This window comes from Chroicocephalus ridibundus, chromosome 1 (genome assembly GCF_963924245.1).
Source record: "Chroicocephalus ridibundus chromosome 1, bChrRid1.1, whole genome shotgun sequence".
NCBI lineage: Eukaryota > Metazoa > Chordata > Aves > Charadriiformes > Laridae > Chroicocephalus > Chroicocephalus ridibundus.
The window spans coordinates 134,791,465-134,814,393 of NC_086284.1; the positions used below are offsets into that span (position 1 = coordinate 134,791,465).

Sequence of the window (22,929 nt, forward strand, 5' to 3'; positions counted from 1 at the left end):
CAATTAACTAGAAGTAAATAGTAGAGCAGAAGTCTGCAGACTGGTTTTTAAGGTTGATGAGTTGAAAGTAGCTTCAACACATTAATGCTAAGCATGCTAAATCATAGTGCTCCCTGAAAAAGACAGTAATGTCATTTACCTGAAATCACCAGGAATAACAGTAAGACGTAGTAGGGGTGTGCTCGATTGTTTCAAATATGTGAGCATACTATAGGAATCAATAATAGTTTGTGAGTCTGTCTGTTTTCTTTTATCAGATTTTCCATAAAACAAGTAATTTGTTTGTTTTTCACTGTTTTAGGTAGCCTGCCCTATGAATACAAGATTGTGATAGCAGGAAATCATGAATTGACCTTTGACCAGGAATTCATGGCTGACTTAATCAAGCAGGACTTTTACTATTTCCCCTCTGTTTCTAAGCTGAAGCCAGAGAGCTATGAAAATGTACAGTCTCTCCTAACAAACTGCATCTATCTTCAAGACTCTGAAGTGACGGTGAGGGGGTTCAGAATATATGGCTCCCCTTGGTAAGCAGGTTTTTAAGCATACATAAAAAAAATATTGTTGATTGCTATCACATCAGCCATTTTGTATGCATCAGCTATATTTGGATTGCTGTGTTAGGAAGAAAAGTAATACTCAGTTTGATAAAGTTTTTATATTTTCTTGTAATGAATCATTCCTGTGACAAAATAATGTACTTGTACTGTGGGTATTGTTAACCAAATAATGATGGGAAAAAGAGTGTGTTTTTTAAACTCTCAGCCAGGAGCAGTTCTCTAACATAGCCCATGTAGGGGGGTTTTGTGCCATAAAATACATTTTCTATACTTAGTGAGTTTATATAATTACAGGTTAATTTTATTGCAAGGGTACATTCTTTTGACAATTTCCATCCTACAGATAATATTTAAGGTTCATTAGTGTATACAGTAGTCATTTAACACAGCAAGCTGCTTTTAGTATTTGTTTAGGCTTTTTTTTTTTAATATCGCTCAGAATATTATCTTTTTTTATACAGTAATAGCTTTCCTCAAGGTATAGTTGAGCTTCTAAACTAAATTGAACAAATCAGTGGCAACCTAGTATTTAATGGATTTTGCTCTACTGCATAGAGTGAACACTTAGAACTCCTTGACAGTATCGGAGACAGATGGGCTTTGACTTTCTGACCTCCACCTTGGACCTTGTATGTGCTGTTTCTGCGTCTCTCACTTATATTACTACTATGTTATTTCTGCTAACAGGACTGTAAATCGGGTCTTTTTTGAGCATTTGGTATACATTTGAAGTAAGCAAAAATTTATTTTAAAAGACAGGTTTTTAAGGGAATCTGTTATTCTTCTTTTTAAAATCACATCAGGCTGGAATGTAGCAAACAAGTTGTCAAACCTGATGCATGTACCCCAATGTGAATTTTCAGTGTGAATAAACTGTGAAATCTCTGGGATTTTTTTTTTTAATGAAAATTGGCATTTTCCCATTTGGTTACTTGAGATGGGTGTTAATTTTCTCTGAGCTTATTATTCTACATTTGTCTACATTAAATAGCTTCTCTCTTAAATGCGCCCTTCTCTCTCTCCCTCTTAGATCTCCAGATCTTTCTGGGTTTTTTTCAACCTACCCACCTGCTGTGTTGTAGTTCATCTTCCTCTTGTGTCTACTGTGTATTCAATCAATGTACAATTTACTTCATTTTCCAAATTATTAGGGAAGATATTAGATGGTATCAGTCCCAATATTAACTTCTGAGAAACGCCACTTGGCATCCCTTCCCATTTTGATGTTCAACTGTAAATACTGTAATTATGCTCTGTTTACAATATGTCTGGCAACTTCATATCTTCATTGCAATATTCGTAACCAGGCACCATATTTCCAGTGTCAGTAATAATTTTCCAAGCAGTAAAGTACCAAAAGTCTCATTAAAGTCTAGAAAAATTAAATTAAAGCAAAACACTATCTATAAAGTAGCATTAAGTAGAGGCTAAAGGAAACCATTTGAACTTTCTGTGTATGATTAGATCTGTAAAAATCTGTTGAGAAAACTTTTGTCCACCCACTAACCCATAAATAATGTTTCTATAAAGTCAGATCTGCCGCATTCCCTTTGTGTGCTAATCCTGTCATTTTGCACAAGTTATCTAAGCTATCTGGCATGACCTACTCTTCATGAAAAAACATTGCTTTCCATCTTTTATGCATCTTCAGGTTATATCTAAACTTCCATGTTACATGTTTCAGTGTTGCTAACTCATCTCCCACCCCGTTATGGTCCTGGAAGATGAGTGTTGTAAGGTCGTTTGAAGATCTTTGCTTACTCCATATGGGAGAAAGTCTTGATGAAAGTCTTCCAACCAAACTTGGTTTTTTTGTTTTTTATTATGCAACGCTGAATGAAGTTTCCATGCTACTTGATGTCATGTCCAGTGGAAACAGCAGCAACAACAGTAGCAATAATAAGTCATTCTTCATTAGTCTATCAGAACAGCAGATGCAGAAGTAACAAAGTGACATCAGCCAGCCCACCAGCCAGAAAACTTAGGAAGAGAAGCAGCTATTCTGTGTGGGTTAAACTAGCTGCCTGCTAGATTGAAGGCTGTAGTACAAGTCTGTGCCTACTGATCACTACTGTTCTTTCGCATTCCTTTTTGTTTCTGTACTTCATCCACCCTGAAAAGAGAGGTTTGTTATAGCCTCTCTGGGAAATCAATCTCTCTTTCTTTCTACATCATAGTAATGTAATCTCTAAAAAACTACAGAACTTTGGTGAACTTTCCATGGCGAATCTTTTTTTGCCCTTGCATCGTGGAACCAGTCATTTAGAAAATGCTTGGGAACCTAGTCAAGACTTGAAAATTTGGAGTTCTTCAAGATCTCAGAACTCAAAGCTAAATTTCATGCTCTTGCTTTTTTAGTATCCTAAAATAATTTCCTTTTCCAGCCTTGAAAATATACATCTAACTTTTTGAAGGGGTTTGTTTAGTTGGAGAACTCCCAGTTACAGTTTATGTTTGTTGTCCATACATGACCGTTTAATGATAAGGTGAACTATCTAGAAACCAAAAGACTGGGGCCCCAGATCCTGCCTTTCCATTTCTGGTTGCAGCCCTGACCTTCTGTCTTACTGCACCCTTTATAAAAATGAGTACAAGCTAGAGATATCCCTCCTTTATAAAACAGGTTAATAAATAGTTGCAAAGTACTTCAAGAATGCTGGAGTAAGGTCTGAGTGAATGCTAACCTGCATTAACTTACTGTGTTTACCTGTAGCCATCTGTATTTTTATATATGACCTGTACACAATTAGACGGTACTACTGCTTAAGATGTTTTACTTGCAAAATAAACCACGAGAGCTTGATTGGTTTGCGTAACATGCCAGTCTCTAAGGCCATTTAAATATGTACCATTTGTGTGTGGTTAAATATTTTCAATAGCACTTGCGTAGTTTGACCTCTATTATTATCTAAAACTCAGTGGTTATATTTAATTGCATAGAAGAAATGGGAGACTGTTTTGCCAGAAACCCATGCTCTAACTCTCCTGGGCTCCAAGGGCAAGATTTCAAGTGCCAGATTGAGCCTCTACTCACTAACAAAAATTTAACTGCCTCAAATGTTAATTATGCTAGTATTATCATCAAGCAGGGAGCAGCCATTTTGAAATGCGAGCTGCAAAGCACAAAAGCTGCTATTTAGGAATTAGTATTTACACCACCAGTATCTTGGACCACGGATTTTTAGTACAGATTTTGAGGGAGAGAAGTATAAAATACTGGATGCTTCATGAGAAACTTCGAACACCAAGATGTTAAAGATGTCCAGAGCAATCTTGAATTTTAAGGGTGGCTATGTTTGGCCTAGGGGGCTGATGCTTTTGACAGTCCACCATACGGTATCGGTTGTCAGATCTGAATGAGCAGGGCATCAGAGGGCAGTGTGCTTCCTTCTAGTGTAGCCCAGATGCTGGGAACTGTTGGGTTTTTTTCCAACATAAAGCCTGGACACCATGAGTTTTTTTCATAAAAAGCCAGGCATAGGAAGATGCTCTCTGGTTTCATCCCAGCAAAGCCCAGGGTGTGGCCAGAACATATTCACAGACCTGGAAGCAGTCTTGTGTAGACAATAGCCATAGTTGCTATGAATGTAAAGCGTTTATTGTAAATTGGAAGGCTTCTGGTCGGAAAGTATTTTTAAACACCCTAATTTATTCTGGACTGCTATGAAAAAAGTCAAAAGTGGCAGGTAGAATAACCCAAATAATCCTATATAATAATGCTATATAATGTACTTTTGACTGCTAAGCCTTCCCAAAGATTAAGCCATCTTCCAGAAGGGTGTAATTTGTTCTTCAGTAACATACAAAATCATAACATAGAAGTAAAAATACAGCAAGCAGGAACACCAGAGACGTGGCAGAGAATCTGTCCTTAGGTGTTTTCAAGATTTGGCAAGGCAGTCATGGCTGACCAGATTGAGTGGTGGTGAGTGGTAGGGAGTGGTAGGTTGGACTGAAGATCTCCAAAGGTCCCTTTTGAGCAATGTTTCTGTGAGTCTGTCAGTCCCACTATGAAGCTAGAGCTAGGTGTCAGTGTTGATACCTGAAATGAATAGGTATCAACGAAGTCCTTACAGTAGGGAGCTTTGCTGTTAATATCAAATTTCCTACAAGCAGTAGATGGTCCTGACAGGTGGTTTGGAAGTCAGGAGGCTGAGATAATAGTGGAAATTTGAATTTGGATTTGAAGCAGAAGGTCTTTTCTGTGTCATCAGACGTCATTCATTGAATCATATTAATAAATGATTAGTGAGTATTTCAGTTATAGGTTTCAAGCCTTCTATTATAGTTCATTATCCCCACAATGTGTTATTATTTTGCAGGTAAGAGTTTTAGTGTTAACTACAGCTGGGTTGAAGATAGGCTATGCAATCCACTTGTGCCTCTGCACTGCTGAAGATTTTAATTGCACAATTACATGCTGTATTTGCACAAAAAACCCCTGATGCATTCAGTGCACAAGATCGGCTGTGCTTGCTGAATGACTCAACTATATATTATTCCTTTTATAGTCATTCAGAATTGCCATGTAAAAATGAATGCCTGTAAAGGTGCACGTACATTTTTGTATCAGTGTGAGAACACCTCTCTGAGGTTCATTCTTGAATGTATGATCCTGCGTGTTGTTACGTCTGCTTCTCTGCTGCACAAGGTTCCAATAATGGACTCTGCCCTACTGCATGTTTTGTCCATTGAGTTTTTTACAACTCAGTGAGCGAGGAACTTGGTGCTCTGTTCTCCTGTTGCATGCAGTAACTACAGAAGACATGCAATAACTACATTAAGACCTGAAGACTAATGAATAGACCCCTGATCAATGATCAGAAGCTGTTTGTTCTGGGAAAGATTATACCGGCTGTTCTCCCAAAGTCTAATATTGCACCCCTGCCTCAAATTTGTAGAAAAGATGTTCATCTGCAGAAGAATAGGTATTCTGTGTGTACGCTCTGATCTTGTGGAAAATGGCCGAAATTCCAGTGACATTTTTTAGTAAAAGGTGGATTATTGTGATTTGACGGCAGGATAAGAGTACACGTTTTACTTGACAGAGGAAGAGAAATGCAAGTGGCAGAAGGAAAACATCTTCCTAGCCACTGAATTTCTGTAATGCTTCTAAGCTGCTGTATACAACTACAGGAGAAATGTTGGTCCTTTTGCTTTCAAACAGGCATACAAGGTGGCAGGAGAGCATTTTATCTCTTGCAGTGCTTTTTTTCATTTTCCACAATGTGGGAAAGGAAGGGATAATCAAAGCCCTCTTGCCAAACATATGACAATTCCATTATTCTAAATGACATATTGGCCTGGATAGCTTAAAGAAGCCCTTTAGGATGAGATTGCCTCCAGACTCATTATCCAGAGAGTGGATTTTTGCTTGACTTTGATTATCTAGAGGGATCTATTCCTGTGAAACAGAACTTCATTTTTCTTTTTTGCAGAATTAGTTTTTTCTAGTGTCTATGTATTCTCATTTCCTCCTTCATTCTTTTGTTATAGGCCATCTGGAACTTCAGAAACTCTCATTTCCCAGTCAGGCAAAATGGGAGAGCAAAGATTAATATCAGCCTAGAAAGACATTTGTGCCATTTGTCGTGAAGTGACAGATGCCCGGGCTGGACTCCTGGGTTTTTGTAGCTTCTCTCCGATGGAACATTGATTAGATGTGACCCTTGCATGTTTACACATGGGCCAACATCTCTCGTACAATATTGTTGTTCAGATAATGGGAACTGAGTGAAGAAAGTTAGGGGTGTGTATGTGGGGAGTGGGCTTTTTTGGTTCAACTATTGTTTTTACTAAGCTTAGCATTCTGGGGCATTCAGTGAGCTCTGGCTATGTCAGAGAAGATGGCCGAATTCCTTCCGGCATAAAAGACATCAACCTGTAGGTTGCATTAGTGAATATCAGTCACCAGCTCAGCCCAAAGCAATCTTGACAGGGGGCTAATGCTCCAAATCACCATCCCACTTTGGTGTGAGGCCTGGAAATTGGTTCCAACCTGTTGGCCCTTTTCGTGGTGCACTGCAGCTGCCTGTACTATTCCAGCATGCAGCCCAGTGTCTTTACTCCAGCTGTATAGTCCAATGTGACGGTAGTGCGTAGCTATAGGCGTGTAACTCTCATCTGATTTGCTGTTTTCTTGTCTGGTTTGTTTTTTCATCACAAAGTAGGTGATTTTGTTATGCTCCTTGTATGTTTTCTCTCTTCTTTGTGTGTGTATGTATGCGTGTGCGTGCACATGTGCACTTTGGATAGAAAGACTGGTAACTTCCATGTGGAATTGGGGTAGTTTCAAAGAGCGTGCAAAAGGCAAAATGAGACAGACTTATTGTTGTTCCACACGGACTCCAAGTCACCCATACCCTAGGTCTCCATTTTAGCGCCTCCCTCCTCCATCTTTTCAAGAACAGCTATAATAGTCTCTTTCATTCCCCACCAAACTCAGTTTCCATCAGTAAAATAATGTAGCAAAGATTTATAGATTCATTTCATAAGAGGGACACGCTTTCATTTTCCCAGTGATGAATCATCTAATGTTTACTTTCCCAGACCTTGTACAAATCTTTACAGTCATTGAGGTGAACATCAATTAAAATGAAACTGTATTAAAATAAAATATTGACTTCATTTAACATAATATACCTCCCAAGCTGGGAGTGTGGCTTCCAGATAGAGCAGCAGCAGCAGCAGCGCAAGAAGTTATATTGCAGGTTTCGTTCCCTGTAAAATTCACAGACAATAGTAACTTCTGCCTCTGAGTGACCGCTCTGATTCTTAGTTCTCAGGCCCCCTTTCAAATCTGTAAAAAAACTGTTCAGTACCTTGCACATGACTAAAATATATAGGGACTGAAAAATTTGTGTTACTGGACAAAACCATACTAGAAGTTTTTCTAAGTAATGTAGCTGATCCTCCTATGTTCTCGTCTTTCTGCACCCTCACTTGGTCAAAAGATAAAAATACAAATAACTAAAGTGCAATTGCTTCTGTACTGTTTTCTAAGCAATAAAATACAACTCTATAATTCTTGCAAACATCAGATTAAGTAGATTTTTGAGCAAGTGGTTTGTTTTCATGTCTAGCTCTGTCAGCGCTACAGTTTTGTATGGATGGATTTGGAAATGCTGGATGTGGACATAGTACAGAGTGCTAGGTTTTAGTTGCTTGGAAATATGTTTTAAAAATGGTAGATGTTCCCTGATTTTAAAAATTGGGAACTATTTGGAGCTTTTTAAAATTGGTGACTTTGAGACAGGCAATTGATAGAAGTGAGTAATTTAGGTAGACTGACATGGTTCTTGAAGAAAATGAAAATCATGAGTGGGAATAATAGACTCCACTCATTATTTAAAACTGAGGCATCTCAAGCTTCAGAAATTCTGGGGAGAAGGTTGGCATCTAAGCCTGCCTGTTGTGGCTGCATTACTATGATCAGAATGTTGAAGATATTTTAGTTCGGGCGCTCAGTAAAAGGTAGGTGAGCTGTGACAGATGCATAAGAAATAGCGATGTGTTTAGAAGAGAGAAAGCAAAATTCATCATCCTTTTGAAATACATTAATTAACAGTCTAAGGCACATACATACAGGTTTAATTGTATTTTAATAGAATGCTGCAGTGATATTTTTATTTCCTCTTCCATACTTACCAGAACCATTTTCCATTTTGGAAAGTGCTACTTCTAAAAACCCTTAAAACCACGATACACTGTAGTTTAGTTTGCAGCATATGGAAGATCATAAATGGTTTTTCCTGCAAAATTATTTTGATCTATTAAATTCAGCTATTCAGGGAAAGTGGTGAGGAGAAATGTAAGATATTGAACTCCTGAAGTGTGAAAGGATTTCCAGTGGCAGAAGGTGAGACTTAAGAGTGCATTCTGGCTGTTTCAACATCAGAAACAGATCACTGGATTGTTTCTCTCCTCATTTTTTCCTTTTTTTTTTTTTACTAATGGCACTTTGCTAAAATTGGTGCACTTCATGTGATAAACATGTCTTGGAAAGCGTTTTTTTTACATGATTTGGAAATACAGGAAATCTGAGTGTCATTCAGTTGACACTAGGTATACAGGTGCCGTTGCTCATGTGAGCAATCATACTGAATTCAGGAGAGGTCTTTTTAATGAACATTGCAGTACAAATTAAGTGACTGAAATGAATTAGCAAGAATCATTAACATTGCTGAGAAAAATGTGTATGGAACAAAATAAAAATTTCTGAAACTCTGAGAATTTTTTATACCATATTAAAGGAACACAGCTATTATTAACTAATTAAACTGCAATAGGTATGTGAGCAAATGAAAATGTAAACTGAACTACATCTGCAGCCTCTAAATATCGTCAAAGTCAGACCAATGTGGTAAATTCTAGTTGTTATGTGCTTTATTTTTCAGTTTCCCACAAGATTTTTTTTAAAGTCACAGCAGTTTAGAGTATCCGTTTTCTCTTTTCTTGTTAACGAATGTTCCAGAAAATGCTTGCTCTCAAATAAAATTTCTTCCCAACGTTGCCCAGGGCTGAGGAGCCTGGAACAGTTCAATCCTAGAATAGTCACAATAGAGAAAAACCAGTAAGTCAAACACCTTTGCATGCTGCTTAGTTGTACACGTTTGTGTATTAGGGGTATGGATCAATTCTCTAACACATTTCACAGTGACCTCTTGCAGAGTGAGCTCCGCAGTCACTGAGCTTCAGTCACTGAAGCCAAAGATGCTTTGCGTCCACTTTGCAGTTGTGTTCTTCCACTGTGTCTGGTACAAGCGTGCAGGACGTTACGCTGCCCTTGTGTGCATGTGTGCTGAATACAGACCAGTAATTACAGGGATTTCACATAACATTTTTTGGCAAGTCCTGTTTCTTGTAATGTCCGAACACATTGTGTGGCTTTATATTTCTGTATGTGAGTGGGGATTTGAATTTACTTGTTTTGTTGCGATGTTTCTAGCTTTAGTTAAATTTGAGAGCAGGCAAAGAATATATTGCTTTAGTTTAATTAGCTTGGTAGAAAAAAAGTCCTTTCTTGGGCAGTAATTATTAGTTGTGTATTATTAAAAGGAAGTAGTTCACATTCAGTTACTTAGCAGAAATAATTGAATCTTCTGATCCAGTAAACTAGCTCACTTTGGATTCAGCTGGTTTTTAATTTAAGACCTATAGAAGAGGAGACCTGTAATCTCACTACAGGGAATTGGCTTCACTTTCCTGCAGTTCATAAACCACAAGAGTGAAATTGCAATCCCCCACAGCAGTTTTCTCTTTATTTTTCACATTTGCTTGAAAGTTTAATTTTATGAGACAGCGCTGGTTTTAAAGTTTAAAGTGCTTTTTTTGTTGTTTTGGTGCTTTTTTTCCCCATTTTTTCTTGAACAAAAGGACTACCAGCTCTATCTGTAGTCTGGGCTGTAGTCTCAGACAGCAGCAATTTCAGGATGTTTCAAAGATGTAAACACAGTTGGGTACTGCGATGAGCCCTTTGGCGATATTCCAAGAAAAACACAAATAGCTAACTAGTTTGGAGCGGATCTACATGGAGCTGATTCTCAGCTGGAGTAAATTGGCAGGGCTCCACCGGCTTTTGAGCCGCTTACACCTGGTGAGAATCAGCTTCCCTGCTTCACGGTAGCTTGCATCTATGCATTTTCCCTTGTTTTTTACACAGTAGATGTGTTACTCCATCAAGAAGTAGATGGTGACTTTACGTTGTGCTCTATGTGAAGAACTGTAAATAGAGCCACCATCACAAGAACTAATTGTAACACAGTTATCTGAGTTCTCTTTCTCTTCCCTGGACAGATTTTAAGGGAAAAAGTAATTTGCCACTTGTTGTGAAGCTGTTTAACATCAGAACACTTCCTTTGGATTTGTTGTTCATGAATTAATTTTAATTCATAAATTAGCATTGTTTAATATGAGGATTTTCTTCCCCAGTAAGAAATCGGATAAATTGGAACCAATATTAAAACAGGGGGCTGCACCTGTGCTTCACAGATCTTTCTAATTACATATTTAACATCAGAAAAGTATATTTTTTTTAAGATTTTTAAGATTATCACAGAATTCCTAGCTACTTGAATGAGCATCCAGGTGTTAAAAGTTGTACCTTTTTGGTGTAGAAAGTTATATTGCAGCAGTTGGTTTCCACCACTGTACTGTGGGGTGAATTTAGGACTGCAGGAAAACGTGAATGTGGAATTTAGGATTGCTTGGGTGTTGTTCACTTCAGGTAGAAACACGGCATATGAAGGATCAGTATGTGCTTTATTGAACACGAAGTAAGTTCATCTGTTGCTAGACTGAAAATGTTAAAAATAATACACTTTCTGCTTATATGCACACGTGCTGTATTAATTTATTAGTTTTGGAAGCATTTTCATGCTTGTTTAACTCAAAATGGCTTTGAATTTTCTAAGAAAAAAAAGGTAAAAACACAAAAAAAAAGAAAAAAAAAGAACTGGCAGACAGTTAGTCCATATGGCCTAATTACTCCTGATATTTTGAGAAAAGAATGTAAACCTGGTGATTTACTAAACTGAGAAGTGGCTACTGTGAGGGCCATTTTTATCAATTCTCAGTGCACCTATTACACATCCTACTTATTCTAGTCGTGTTTCATTTAGGAGAGTCCCTCCAGGACCTGCATCATAAAAAACCCCACAAGTATAGCATCTCTATTTGAAGGGATATTCCATCTCCTCTGTTAGCGAACTTCAGCAAAGTCTTAGAGGGCTACAGTAAACACTAACTAGCTGGATGTGTGGAAGAACATTCTTTTTCTTTAGCTGTCTGGTCATTTGATAGTGAGAAACTGTAAAGATGCCATGCATAGATGGGCCTCAAATGACTTTTCCTTACTGATTGGCCCATTCCTGGCAAGTTTTACATTTAAAATTAGATGGTGACTGTCATGCGGACAGAGGGGCTGTTAACTCCTCTTTTCTCTTAACCCTTTTTCTTTCTGTCGCTATCAGCTATCTGAAGTACCGCCTGCGTAACCTGGCTGTACCTATATTTTTACATACTGAGAACGAGAGAGACTGAGGGAAGAGACTCGGAGACATCAGGAGTTCGGCACCTTAGCCCTGTATTAAACCCATAAGACTGTACTGAAAGTCTGTACATTTCTACATCTGTACCCTCAGCACTGAGTCTCTTGGTTAATTATTCCAAATTAGCTTTTAAGTTTGTTTGTTGGGTTTATTTTATTATTTTTTAAAAATATCAGATGGGATATTATCATTTGGCTTCCAGCAGAATTAAATAAACTATTTGCATTTGGTGCTGGTGTGTTTTAAATTCAGGCTTTCATTAACTTTTCTCCTTACCTGTTATCTTCTGTTTTCTTGTTATGAAGATAAAGTAGATTTCATTTTATTTTCCATTGTTTTATAACAGATTAATGTGTAGAAATGATCAGTTCCTATTAGTCACAGCTCATCCTTTCTTCTTTCCAGTCAGAGAAGTATGAAATCCTTTACTAAATAAAAGATGAATGATTTCTTGTGTAACTCGAATTGCAAAAGAAATAATTACTGACGAAGGGCCATATTCTGGTTTTTACCCTCCTTTCCTTTTGTGAAAACAATAATTTAATTTGATTCAGAGTTCCAAGAATGACAACCTTGGATGCAAAGCAAGCAAGGCAAAAAAGCAAGAACACGGCAAACTTCCCCATGCAAGAAATGTTGTCTGTTGTGGCCGTCAGACAGGTAGAAGGTCTGAGTTCAATTTGCTGCTCACTACAGCCTCCCAAATAATGCTGTGCAAGCCTTTTAGTGTCTTAGCGCCTACATTCCCCTTCCTTCTGCTTTCTCCATTCCACCTGCTGAGCTGTACTTCGTGGCCATGTGTTCCAGGGGATAATCTTAGATGAGATTAACCATTATTTGCATTTATTAATTTTAAGTATAAGGCCTTAGCTTTCATTAAAAAATCCCTGGTTCCAGTATTATGAATGAGTGAACCTAAGTTTCTTTTTTGCGTAATTTAATTCCTTCTGTACACTGCTTTCGTACCTCTTCTCTAAAATCGTGCGACCCTTGTCTCTCTCACATTGAAGCTAGTCATAATACTTCTCCTTATACTCCTCAAAACTTCTTTCTATAAATCTCAGTTATGCTGTTAAAATGCTCAAATGCCAAGATGTTGAATGGTATTTCAAAGCCTATAAACAAAGAGTGCCCTGCCAGTCCTTTTGGGCACTAATGGCTTAATAGCTAGTTTCCTGCCTGCTTTGGACGGTCCTCTTGAATGCGAGGAAGAAAAGACAGAAAGATGAGTGTTATTTCACAACTACTTTAGATGTAGAAACAGCTAATACCCCACAAAAAAAAAAATTGAACTTCTATGAATCCTTACTTGTAGATAAAATTGAGTAAAAAGCAGTAGAAATGCTCAGTAAACTGTTTAGTTAGTTGCTGTGGATAGGCTAAAAAGGCAATTAAAGAGATTGGGTAAATTCAGCTATCACAGTGGTGGGGAACATAAAAATATGAACACCTGAAGGATGTGAACACCAGGCAGACAAGGAAGGTATACAGTGTATATAGTACTGTATACCTGTGTTCACAGGACTGTAGCTAGTTATAATAATAATAAGATTAAATCTAGTCCAGAAAAAATCAGACTTAAATGTCCAAAAGTGAGATTTCTTGGGCTGGGAATCAGGATGTGTTGGAATTTTACCTGTGATTGCCACCACTGAATCTAACTGCTTTTTGGTGCTCCATGACTGGTCACATATGCCAGTATGACTTTCAGCAAGCATAGTCCAATCTTCTAAATATTCAATATATGTGACCCTACAATTGTCAGGAAGGGGAGCAGAAATGAGAAGACTGTTTCGGTCCATTCTTTTCCTACTGAGGTTCTTCACAGTCACCAGCCAATATCTGTTCATTTTCCTATCGGAGAAAAATGTCAATTGTTGTGGAGGAAAGACAGGAGCAAGTTATATGTGTTTGTGAACCTTTGAAATTTATTTTGTAAGCAAAGGAATTCTAGTGAGAGAATTTGCCTTTCAGCTGCAAAAAAGATTTCTGTAGGAAACTTAATAGAAATCAGGCAGTACAGAGATCTGTGCATTGTGTTTTAGTTCTGTATTTTTTGCTACTAAGATGTTTGCAAGATGTTGCCCACCAATCCCTTTGAGAGGCTAATGGCTATTCAGTCAGTTACCGTCCATAGCTCTCTGCGGGTACTGGACTACGCAGGGGAGTTTTCCCTTGAAGTCAAAGAGAGTAATTGTGTGCCTACTGGTGGCAGGGTTTGCCTTATTCAGCGGGACAACCCAGGTGCAGCTGATGCAGTAAATCTTGCAATCCTGAAGTTCTCGTGGTAGCTGACACCCTGTAAGCACTACGGGCAGTGCTGTGGTGGGAATATTTCTTTGCCTGCCTGCTGGCTGCCTGCCGTGTTCATCTGTAGCCGATGACCAAGTGCTGGGGGGGTTCCCCTTGAGCTGGTAAGTGTACAGAGAGGAAGGAATCCATTCTTTAACTTAAAACGTTTAAATTGAATCAAGGTAATGGAGAATCAGATTTCACTCTCTCATTGCTTGTAACAGAAAAATCCATGCGCGTTGATAGTTTTCCCCAGTCAAGTGTCCTTTTTTGTGTCCCCTTTTTGTACGTCTGCTGAGCAGATTGAGACGGGTACCAGTGGTTTGAAAACTGAAAACCTTCAATTTTCACGTAAATTACAGGTCAAATCTGTGTAGTGCGTCACCGCCCTTTACAGTAAATCACATGTAAAACTAAGTTATGCCCCATTTAAATGACAAAAGAATTCTTGGACTACATGGTAGCTCTTTCCAGTACTAGCTGAATAGAAGAAGAAAAACTAATAAATAATTAAGGCGGTAATATGTTTGACCACTTTTTTTTTGTATGACTTTTTTCTGTTATTATCGTATCAGAAATGCACCTTTCAAAGACAACTAAAGCACTAATGATAGCTAAGAAGGTCATTCCTAGGAGGTTAAACTGGTTTAATTAGAATTTATGAGAAGGTTACTATAAGAGTGCAGAAAGATGTTAAGGGGTTAACCTATAAGAGATTACATTGTAGTCAGTGTTCTGTTAAAGTTTGAATTAATTTTTCCCATGGGTTTTTCACATTCTAATTTTCAACTAAATGAGACATCTGTTTCAGAAAAGGAAAATTTGCTATGGTTGTCATAGCAACTATCATTCTGTAAGAAAATTATTCCAATGGTTACTTTAGAACAGAAAGATAGAAATTCAGTACATAAAGCAACATCCGATTGCTAGCACAAATTCTGATAATTCAGCCCTTTTTGTATGGTAGATTATTTGACCTGCAAAACTTGTTCATATGTTTTTAACATAAGGTTAATTGTGCTGTAAACAAATTCACTTCCAATATATTTTCCCCCTAGAGTCTTATATGTAGACAATCATTATTCTTATCATAATAATAATAATACCATTGAATTTCAGTAGTGTGTGGAGACACTGAAACTGTTCACTTTAAGAAGATAAGACCTAAATCAAAGTACATTTCTACACACGGGCGCTTCTCTTCAGAGGTGAAATACATTCATGATGTATGTCTTTAATTGCCAAATACATTTTGCTGGGGGTATTTTGAGAACAGCAGATTTTTCTCTTATAGAACATACATGGCAGTATTTTCTTTGTAAAATGTAAAACATTATTGAAAAGTATTTTATAAAAAATTACACTTTCCCTGAGCAAGCAGTAACTGGGGATCCAGAAATCTGATGCTTGATATGAAGACTTTAACTTTGCTTTCAGGTTTCATCATAAATGGAAATGTTAGACAAAGTTGTGTTTGCATGATATCCAGGTCACAGACTTGTTACTCGGTATTAGAAAAGGTTTTTTTTTTCCCCTGCTCGGAAACTTTGATGGCTGTTTTGCAATAAATTTTCAGAACAAGGGACTTGGAGATTTGTAAAATCCCCATGTGCGTACAAAGATGGTTTTGCTTTGGGGGTGGGGGCACTGAAGTGTATGATTTGTCTTTCTTCTCTCAGCTGTAAAGCACACCAACATCCTCCCCTGAATCCTTTCTTGGACTTCAGGTATATTTTTTTTTTTTTTTTGCCAGAAATATTCCAGACATTTCTTTCCATCTCGGGATTGTCACAAAAGACAGCATAATGGCAAATCACACAAGTTGTAACATCTCCCCTTCACAAAAGAACAGCTCCAGCATGCATAACTTACCAGCCCCGCGCTCGGGTGGCTGCGAGCTGCAGTCGCCACAAAGGAGGGAGGGAGGGAGGGACGGGGGAAAGTGCTTCTTGTCTTAATAAGCAGATCATGCCTATTCATAAGGGGAAACTGGCTTTTTAAGAAGTGGCCGTGTACAGGCTAGCCCTGGTAGAGGCAGGCAGCGGCTCTCGCAGCTGCATATGCCATTCGTGGTCATTTGGATTTCAGCAGGATTAAGCTGACTTCTGGCGAGACCTGTGACAGTCACGTTTATTTCTCTTTATACATGCTTCATTGTGTCCTTAAAACAATTATTCCATAGGTTTTTGTCCTTTTCTTCTTGGGCAAATATTGATCTTTCCCCTTGGTTTCTTTCTTCGGGCGCAGAGTGGCCACGGCCCCTTCTGCTGGGTCTGGCAAACACCTGCGGGGTGGGACGGCACCTCGCCTCGCTTCCCACCGAGGACCTGGGGACAATCCTGTCCTTGCCCAGCAGCACCAGGGGTGGCCTGTATTCACTGGATTGGTCAGTGGCTTTAAAGGTGTGATTTACTATGCCTACACTTCGTTTCCCTCGTGTTTGCCCTTACCAGTAGTTTCTGTCGATGAGATCTTGCTCCTGAAAAACTTGCTCTGGGCCTAAAGACAGTTTGCCAAACAGTTGAATATTTTCATCTTGGTGGAGAAAGACACTTGTAAGGTGTGGAATGCGGTCCCAAGGCAAGGATGGAATGAAAGTTTAGAAAAGGCCTAACCTCTGTGTATTTCTATAAAGCCTTCCACTTCTGTAGCAGGTGAGCACTTCATAGACTTCAGTTTGTTTATTTTCAGGACATTCCTTCCCATTCTGTCAATGGTGAGCTGAACGTAAAGGCAGGCTGATCAAACTCCACAGACTGTGGTTTGGTTCTGCGTAACAGTGTTATACAGGAGCATCGCTGGTAACTTACCACAAAACAAAACCAGTAACTAGACCATGAGTTACCACACCAGCAGTAGGAAGGTGAGAAGACATGTACCTTTGAGCCAGGTGCTGCTCTTCCTATGAAGAAAGGCTCCCAGGACATGAACATGCAACCAGAAAAGCATTTTGTATCCCTGATGTAGGGGTACGTCTTTATCTCAGCCAGCTGCCCTGGTCTGAGCAACCCACTTCATTGCTACTGCTATTAGCATCTCTTCTTCACACACCTTCCTCACCTCCCTCATCACAGCTTCTGGAGGCTGGGATGTATTTCTGGTCCCAGTGGCAGATGTACAAAGTTTCACCTTTTTTTTTTTTTCCTGGGACACCTGTTTATCCAGACCCTGGTTATCCAGGGTGCTGTGTGATGAAGAGCTAGGAAATAAGCTCTTAGACATGGACACAGAAAGCTTTTCAGTCATCTCTCCAGAAAGGTTGAGGCTTTTTTCATCTGTGGAAGAAAGGCAGGAAACAATCTGCAAAGCTCCCTTCTTCCTTTCCTTGTAGCAGAATTTTCTTTTCTTCCCTCGGGTAAGCCACATCCCTTTATATTTTAGCAAGCTCTATTTTTTAAGCTGTTTTCAATAGACATGTGCTTTACAGCATTCCAAAAGGAAAAGTGGGAAATATATCATCATGAAGTTTGCAGACGTGTTAATTTTTGAAATGTTAGTCAAGCATCAGTAATGGAAGAGGATGAGTAGTAGCTTTATGGGCATTTTCTTTTGTCTTTGCCATACATGATGTAAAGTGGAATTCAGAGAATTTGTTTGAAAGAATTCTTTCTGTCTTTTGATGCGGTGAGGGAGTGTAAAGCTTTCCTCGACAAAGTAACATCTCAAAGGGAACCGTGGTTGATGTGTATGTATTTATAAATGCTAAGGCTGCAATTATCATAAACCTTATTAAATCATGGCAGTCTATTTGCTGTTCTCCAAATGTGGATATGGCCAGAACACGTCAGTCAAAAAATTATAAAAAAATTCCAACCTAAAACTAACCCATCAATTTTATGACCTAGAATTAGAGCATAGTCAGCAAGACATAATTTACCACTGTGATATAATTGCTGTGAAATACAGTTTTTTAATCAATGGGACAGCAAGATATGGATAAATTGTGTTCTGACTGGCAGTGTTACAGTCCCACTGCTCCATGATGAGCTGCTCCATAAATATGTTTTAAAAAATGTAAATGCCCATCTGATAAGAAATCCTGAATATGGAAAGTCTTACTTAAAAGCAAGTCAACACACCAGAGGACAGAAGAAAATCATATGTAAGAAAAGAAGCAGTGTTCTTGTTCTGATGGGATGCTTCCAATTAGGGAAACAAAACAGCATAGATGATGTCTCCAACTTTGGAGCGGGATCTGTCGTTGTGCCAGGGTCTGTCCTTGCCCAGATGGTCATAGGCTAAGGGCCAAACGTGATGGGAGCCAATGTGAAACATATATCCGTACCAAGGTATCTGAGACGGGTGTTCTTCTAGATGTGGTGGGAGTCCAGCATGCTAATCCATATATGGGGATCTTGATATCCAGGTCTTGTAAAAGTTACTTTTCACCTAGTCAGGGGAATACTGTGAATATATTACTGTATGCTGCCTACTGAAAGTGGTAAGGACTGCACTGATTTGCCACACAAGTTAAATAACACTGGTTGTATGGAAAGAAGGTTTTACTGTGCACAAAAAGAAGAAAATGAATGCTATTTGTACCTCCAAATTCCATGCTAGTAGAGAGTCAATCTCCGTATTTTAATTAGATAACCAGTACATGGAAGTAGCATTGAAGACATTCTCCTCCTCTCTTGGCAGGCAACCTTGGTTTTATGGCTGGGGCTTTAATCTTCCGCGAGGCCAAGCACTATTAGAGAAATGGAACCTTATTCCAGATGGAATAGATATTCTTATAACACATGGACCACCTCTCGGTAAGAAAATACTAGTGTTCTTAGCTGTGTATGTCAGATGATTATACAGTAACTGATGGCTCTCCTTCGACAGAGAGTGCAATGCTGACTTAGAAAAGTCAAAAGTAACATCTGTACTGATTTCAGCAGCACCAGGACTTCAGCTCAGTTTTATGTTTCATGATTACCTGTGCTCAATGGTAGGAAATTAAATAATGGCTTAAAAAATAAAGCCTTAACACATAGAGCCTTGATTAGCTTTATAAATAAGCCAAGTCTAGTTTTCCTGTGCATCTATCCACTCAGCCAGTGGTGAAATTACTAGATTTAAAGCATGGAGCCTGCTTGAAAAGAAATGCAGGATTGGGATCTTATTTTTTTAGCACTGTCTTTCTCCCTCACTTGCAGCAGCATTCCCCCACCAACAAGTACCCAGTCTGTATTTTTCCTCATCCTGCTGACTTGGTGCATCTTCTGCCTCACAAACCCAAATGTTGCCATTCTTTGCCTGTTCTTTGGACAGAGCAAGTGAGTTGCCTATCTTTAATACAATCTGGCAACACTAACACATCAGCAAGAAATAGTTTTGCATTTGTGTTTTGCAAATATTAATATAGGTGATATAAAGGCCATGAGAAATTTCTTGTATTCATAGATAACAGTGAAATTATCTGTGTTACAGAAATAATATAATCACAGAAAATTGTCCAGATTCAGTCAAGACTTAAGGCTTTTAACATGTTTTTCAATGTATTTTACATATAGGAAGCTATATTTAATGTAACTGTGTTTAACTCTCACTGGTTTAATAAATGGACATGAAAGTGAAGCATGTCTTTAAGTGTTCTGCTGAGTCTTACTGCGGAAGAGTGCTTTGTGTGAAATAGAGGCAGTTGGTTTCTTTTAACCTTTAGATTCCCCAATTTCCTGAAGCTAAGGCCCTCTTGTCTTCCACCCTTTCTTCTCTTTCAGAGCTTGGAGGAGGAAGTATCTAAAGGGTTTGTGTTTTGTTGTTTTCTTTCGAAAGACATGTTTGCATTCCACTGGCCACTAATCCTGGGGGAAAGGGCTTCTTTGTGAGCACGGTTTCTCACAGTAAAGGCGTGTGTTTTGTTACTTCACCTAAGTGGAGTCTCATGCCATGCCGTGTAAAAGTAGATGGCAGAAATTAATTGTTTTAGACCTTGAGATACCAACTACAAATGGTTGATAATTGGGGATAATTGCTGTTAGGATCCAAGGCACGACACTGGGTCTTTGATACAGTTTTAGTTATAAGTCATATTTAAAACTCTTTGAGAAGCTTTTTCAGCACTTTTAAAGCTGTTTTTAAAACCAGCTGATCAGCTGTAAAGAAATCCAACCTTCGGCTGATCCAAAGAATATCCCTGTAGCTAGCACTTGAAACCCAGTGTTGGAAGGTGGCGAGAGGGGCTTGCACCACCTGGTTTCAGCCACCTTGCTAATTTATCTACCAGGCCTCTCCAGGCAGATCCTCTGCCATCAGCAGAGGGAGGGGAACCTCTAGTGAGCACTGCAGAGCTGGCACTCAACGGGCATGCTTTAATAATAAATTTAATAGTAAATTTAATAATTGAAAAGTAATTTAATAATTGTAGTAATTCTGAGGAAGAGCTGCTCATCTCCACTGACATTACATGGGGTAACGTGAATTCCCCTCATCCCCATGTCTCAGTGTTTGTTCTCTTTTTTTTTTTAATTTTTGAGCGCCTACCATCCTCCAGGGATTTTCTTTTAAAAAAGTTGCAGTTTCTTTGTCTTTTTCTCATTGATGCATTAATAGATGGCTCAGGCACAGAACCTTCTGCCTGAGGGCATCAGCTGTTGGTCTCCCTGACACCCCCCATGGCAACAAATACATGACGCTTCAAAAGAAATGAGCACTCTGCCTAACTTACAGAGCCTCCTTATTGTGTAGCTCTGTCCACAGACATTTTGGGAGACAGGATCCTTCTTGACCCTCCCAGGCAATTATTTTAACCAGAAAGCTGATTACTGTTGTTCTGATCTTGGACAGCATCACTAGAGCTGTTCCTAATGATCGTAAATAGCAATCAGTGCTCTTGCAAATTCCCTTTTTTTCTCCAGCAAGGCCACCTAAATTCTGTCCATCATCCTTTTTCTGTGCTGCTTTCTCCTTCCTCGCTTCGAAAGAGCGCACAGTAATTAATACTACATTATTAGATATATTTAAAATTGCCTGCATGATTTAGATGCAGAAGCACCATTAAGAGTTAATGGACTTTGTGTTTCTAAGTCAGTTAGGCACGTAACAAAAATCTGAGGATTTTTTTTTTCTGTTTTAGAGTAGTGCTTTGGGATGAAACCAGGTCAGGGATATGCAGGAGGTTCACACAGGATGAGGAAAAAAAAAAGGTTAAAACAGCTATTATTGACCATTTCATTAGTAACCTGTTTATTATTAATAAAGATATGCCATATATTTAATAGCCTATGTATAATACAACTTTTTAAGTCTTCTCCCTGATTCCTAAAGGTCTGCATTCATGATTCCTTTATTTCTCTTCAAAAAGTTCGCTGTTCTTTTCTTTGTTTTTAATTTAATTTCACCTTTAAGTCTTCATTTATAGCTGTCTGCTTGATGTCTATGACAAAGATTTATACATTCCTGACAGCTGCAGGAACCTGTTTCAAGTAACCAAACATTAAAAAAACCCTAAGATGAACTCTAATTGTTAGCTAGGTGTAATCAATTATTCTTAGTTTGTGTAGTCAGGTGTACATAATAAGCTGCAAACATATGGGAAAGCTTCAGAAGGGTGATAATGCATGTAAACAAAAACATGTTCAACATAAATAATGCTTAATTTAATGGAGAAGTTAATTTTATGGATTTTTGTTTGTGAAGTTTTTGAAGTGGAAATACTTTTGGCTTTATGTTCACCACAGACATTTTGACAATTAACTGTTTCAAATCACTGAAGTAACAAAGCCTATGGTTTTAGCACATTTGCTCTGAAAAAAAGCATGACTGGATTCCAGAGAAGTTGCCGGCTGCACTTTGACATCTTAAATACTTACTATTTCCCACAGTGAATTTTGACCTGCGTTAGCTACCAAGAGTGACTCGTAAAATCAGTTACCAGACCTGAGCATTGCTCTGCTCTTCTTTGTAATTCAACGGGGCTTTCTTTTTGTACACCCTCCTGACAGGAGCCGAGCAGCATCTTCAGAGGCATCTGAATGACTTAGGAGTCTATGGCCACTATCAGAACTTCCTCTTTTTGGCACTTAGGATGCCATGTTCCCAACTCATTTCTGAAAATTGGACCTAGCTCTCTGAGTAACTGTGATCCAAGGGCAAATTTTTTACTGTTTTCATAAAACCCCACAGTGTACTGAGCCCAGTTTTCAAGCACTGGCATCCAAAAAAGGTATTTCTCAGTGTGTGAACCTACCCTGAAGCTCTAGCAAATCTGAGAGCTTTTCCAAGAGCTCAAATACCACAGTTCTGGTCTTTCAAGCCAGTTGGTTAGCTGCTATTTAGCTATGCTTGAGTGGACCTCAAAAGTAAACATATGAAAACTACGTCCAGACTCTGTACGTCTCTGGCTGACTACTGTTTTCTCAAAGGCACAATATATTCATGCTGTTGCAGCAATCTAAGTCAGAGATGCAAAGCTATGACAGGCATGCAAGGAAAGTACCAGAACAACTAAAGAAAAACAGAATGATTATATCTTTTAGGTTTCCAAATTTGAGCCTGATGAAAATGGCGGAACAATAGAAGGAAGGCAAGATTGGTTATTGCAAACCCTCTAATACAACAACATCCTTCTTATACTACTACTTTGAAGGAAACATGAGACTTCAGTTGGCAGTAAGCATCCCCCTGCAGTATGTGTTTAGACATATAAGCAAGTTGGTGTACGTTTTTGTCTGTGTTGATAAAAAAAGCATTTTTATATATTTCTCTTCGTGCAAGTAAATGTAGCGCTTAAAAACATCTACTGCAGAAGGGCTGAGTTTCTCTTCCTATCTGAGGTCCATAGATTTAGGCTAGTGGAGCTTGTTGTGTCATGAAGCGCTTAAATCAGTTTTACTTGAGGATGTTGGTTTTAGGCATGATTTGGGTTCCTCACCTGAGTTCCACTACTGTAAGATTCAATGTGATAGCAATATAGTCTTATTAGCAACACAGATTGCGTTACATCAGTTAAAGTATTCAATTTTGAAAACTAGATCCCAGGACTAGATTTAAATATTAGATTCTTTAGACATGCTGCTCTTTATACCTTACTCTCTTAAAGG

The 22,929-nt window shown here is 38.6% G+C and overlaps 1 protein-coding gene across 4 annotated transcripts in view; it reads left to right on the forward strand.

Annotated features, from left to right (window-relative positions):
• MPPED1 (metallophosphoesterase domain containing 1) overlaps positions 1-22,929 on the forward strand; it is a 65,459-nt gene that overhangs the window by 35,704 nt on the left and 6,826 nt on the right. For all 4 annotated transcript variants that reach the window (XM_063354713.1, XM_063354704.1, XM_063354721.1 and 1 more), the window contains exons 4-5: positions 302-527; positions 18,542-18,657. In XM_063354713.1, coding sequence (XP_063210783.1) covers positions 302-527; positions 18,542-18,657 — 342 coding nt within the window. The remainder of the gene's footprint in view (positions 1-301; positions 528-18,541; positions 18,658-22,929) is intronic.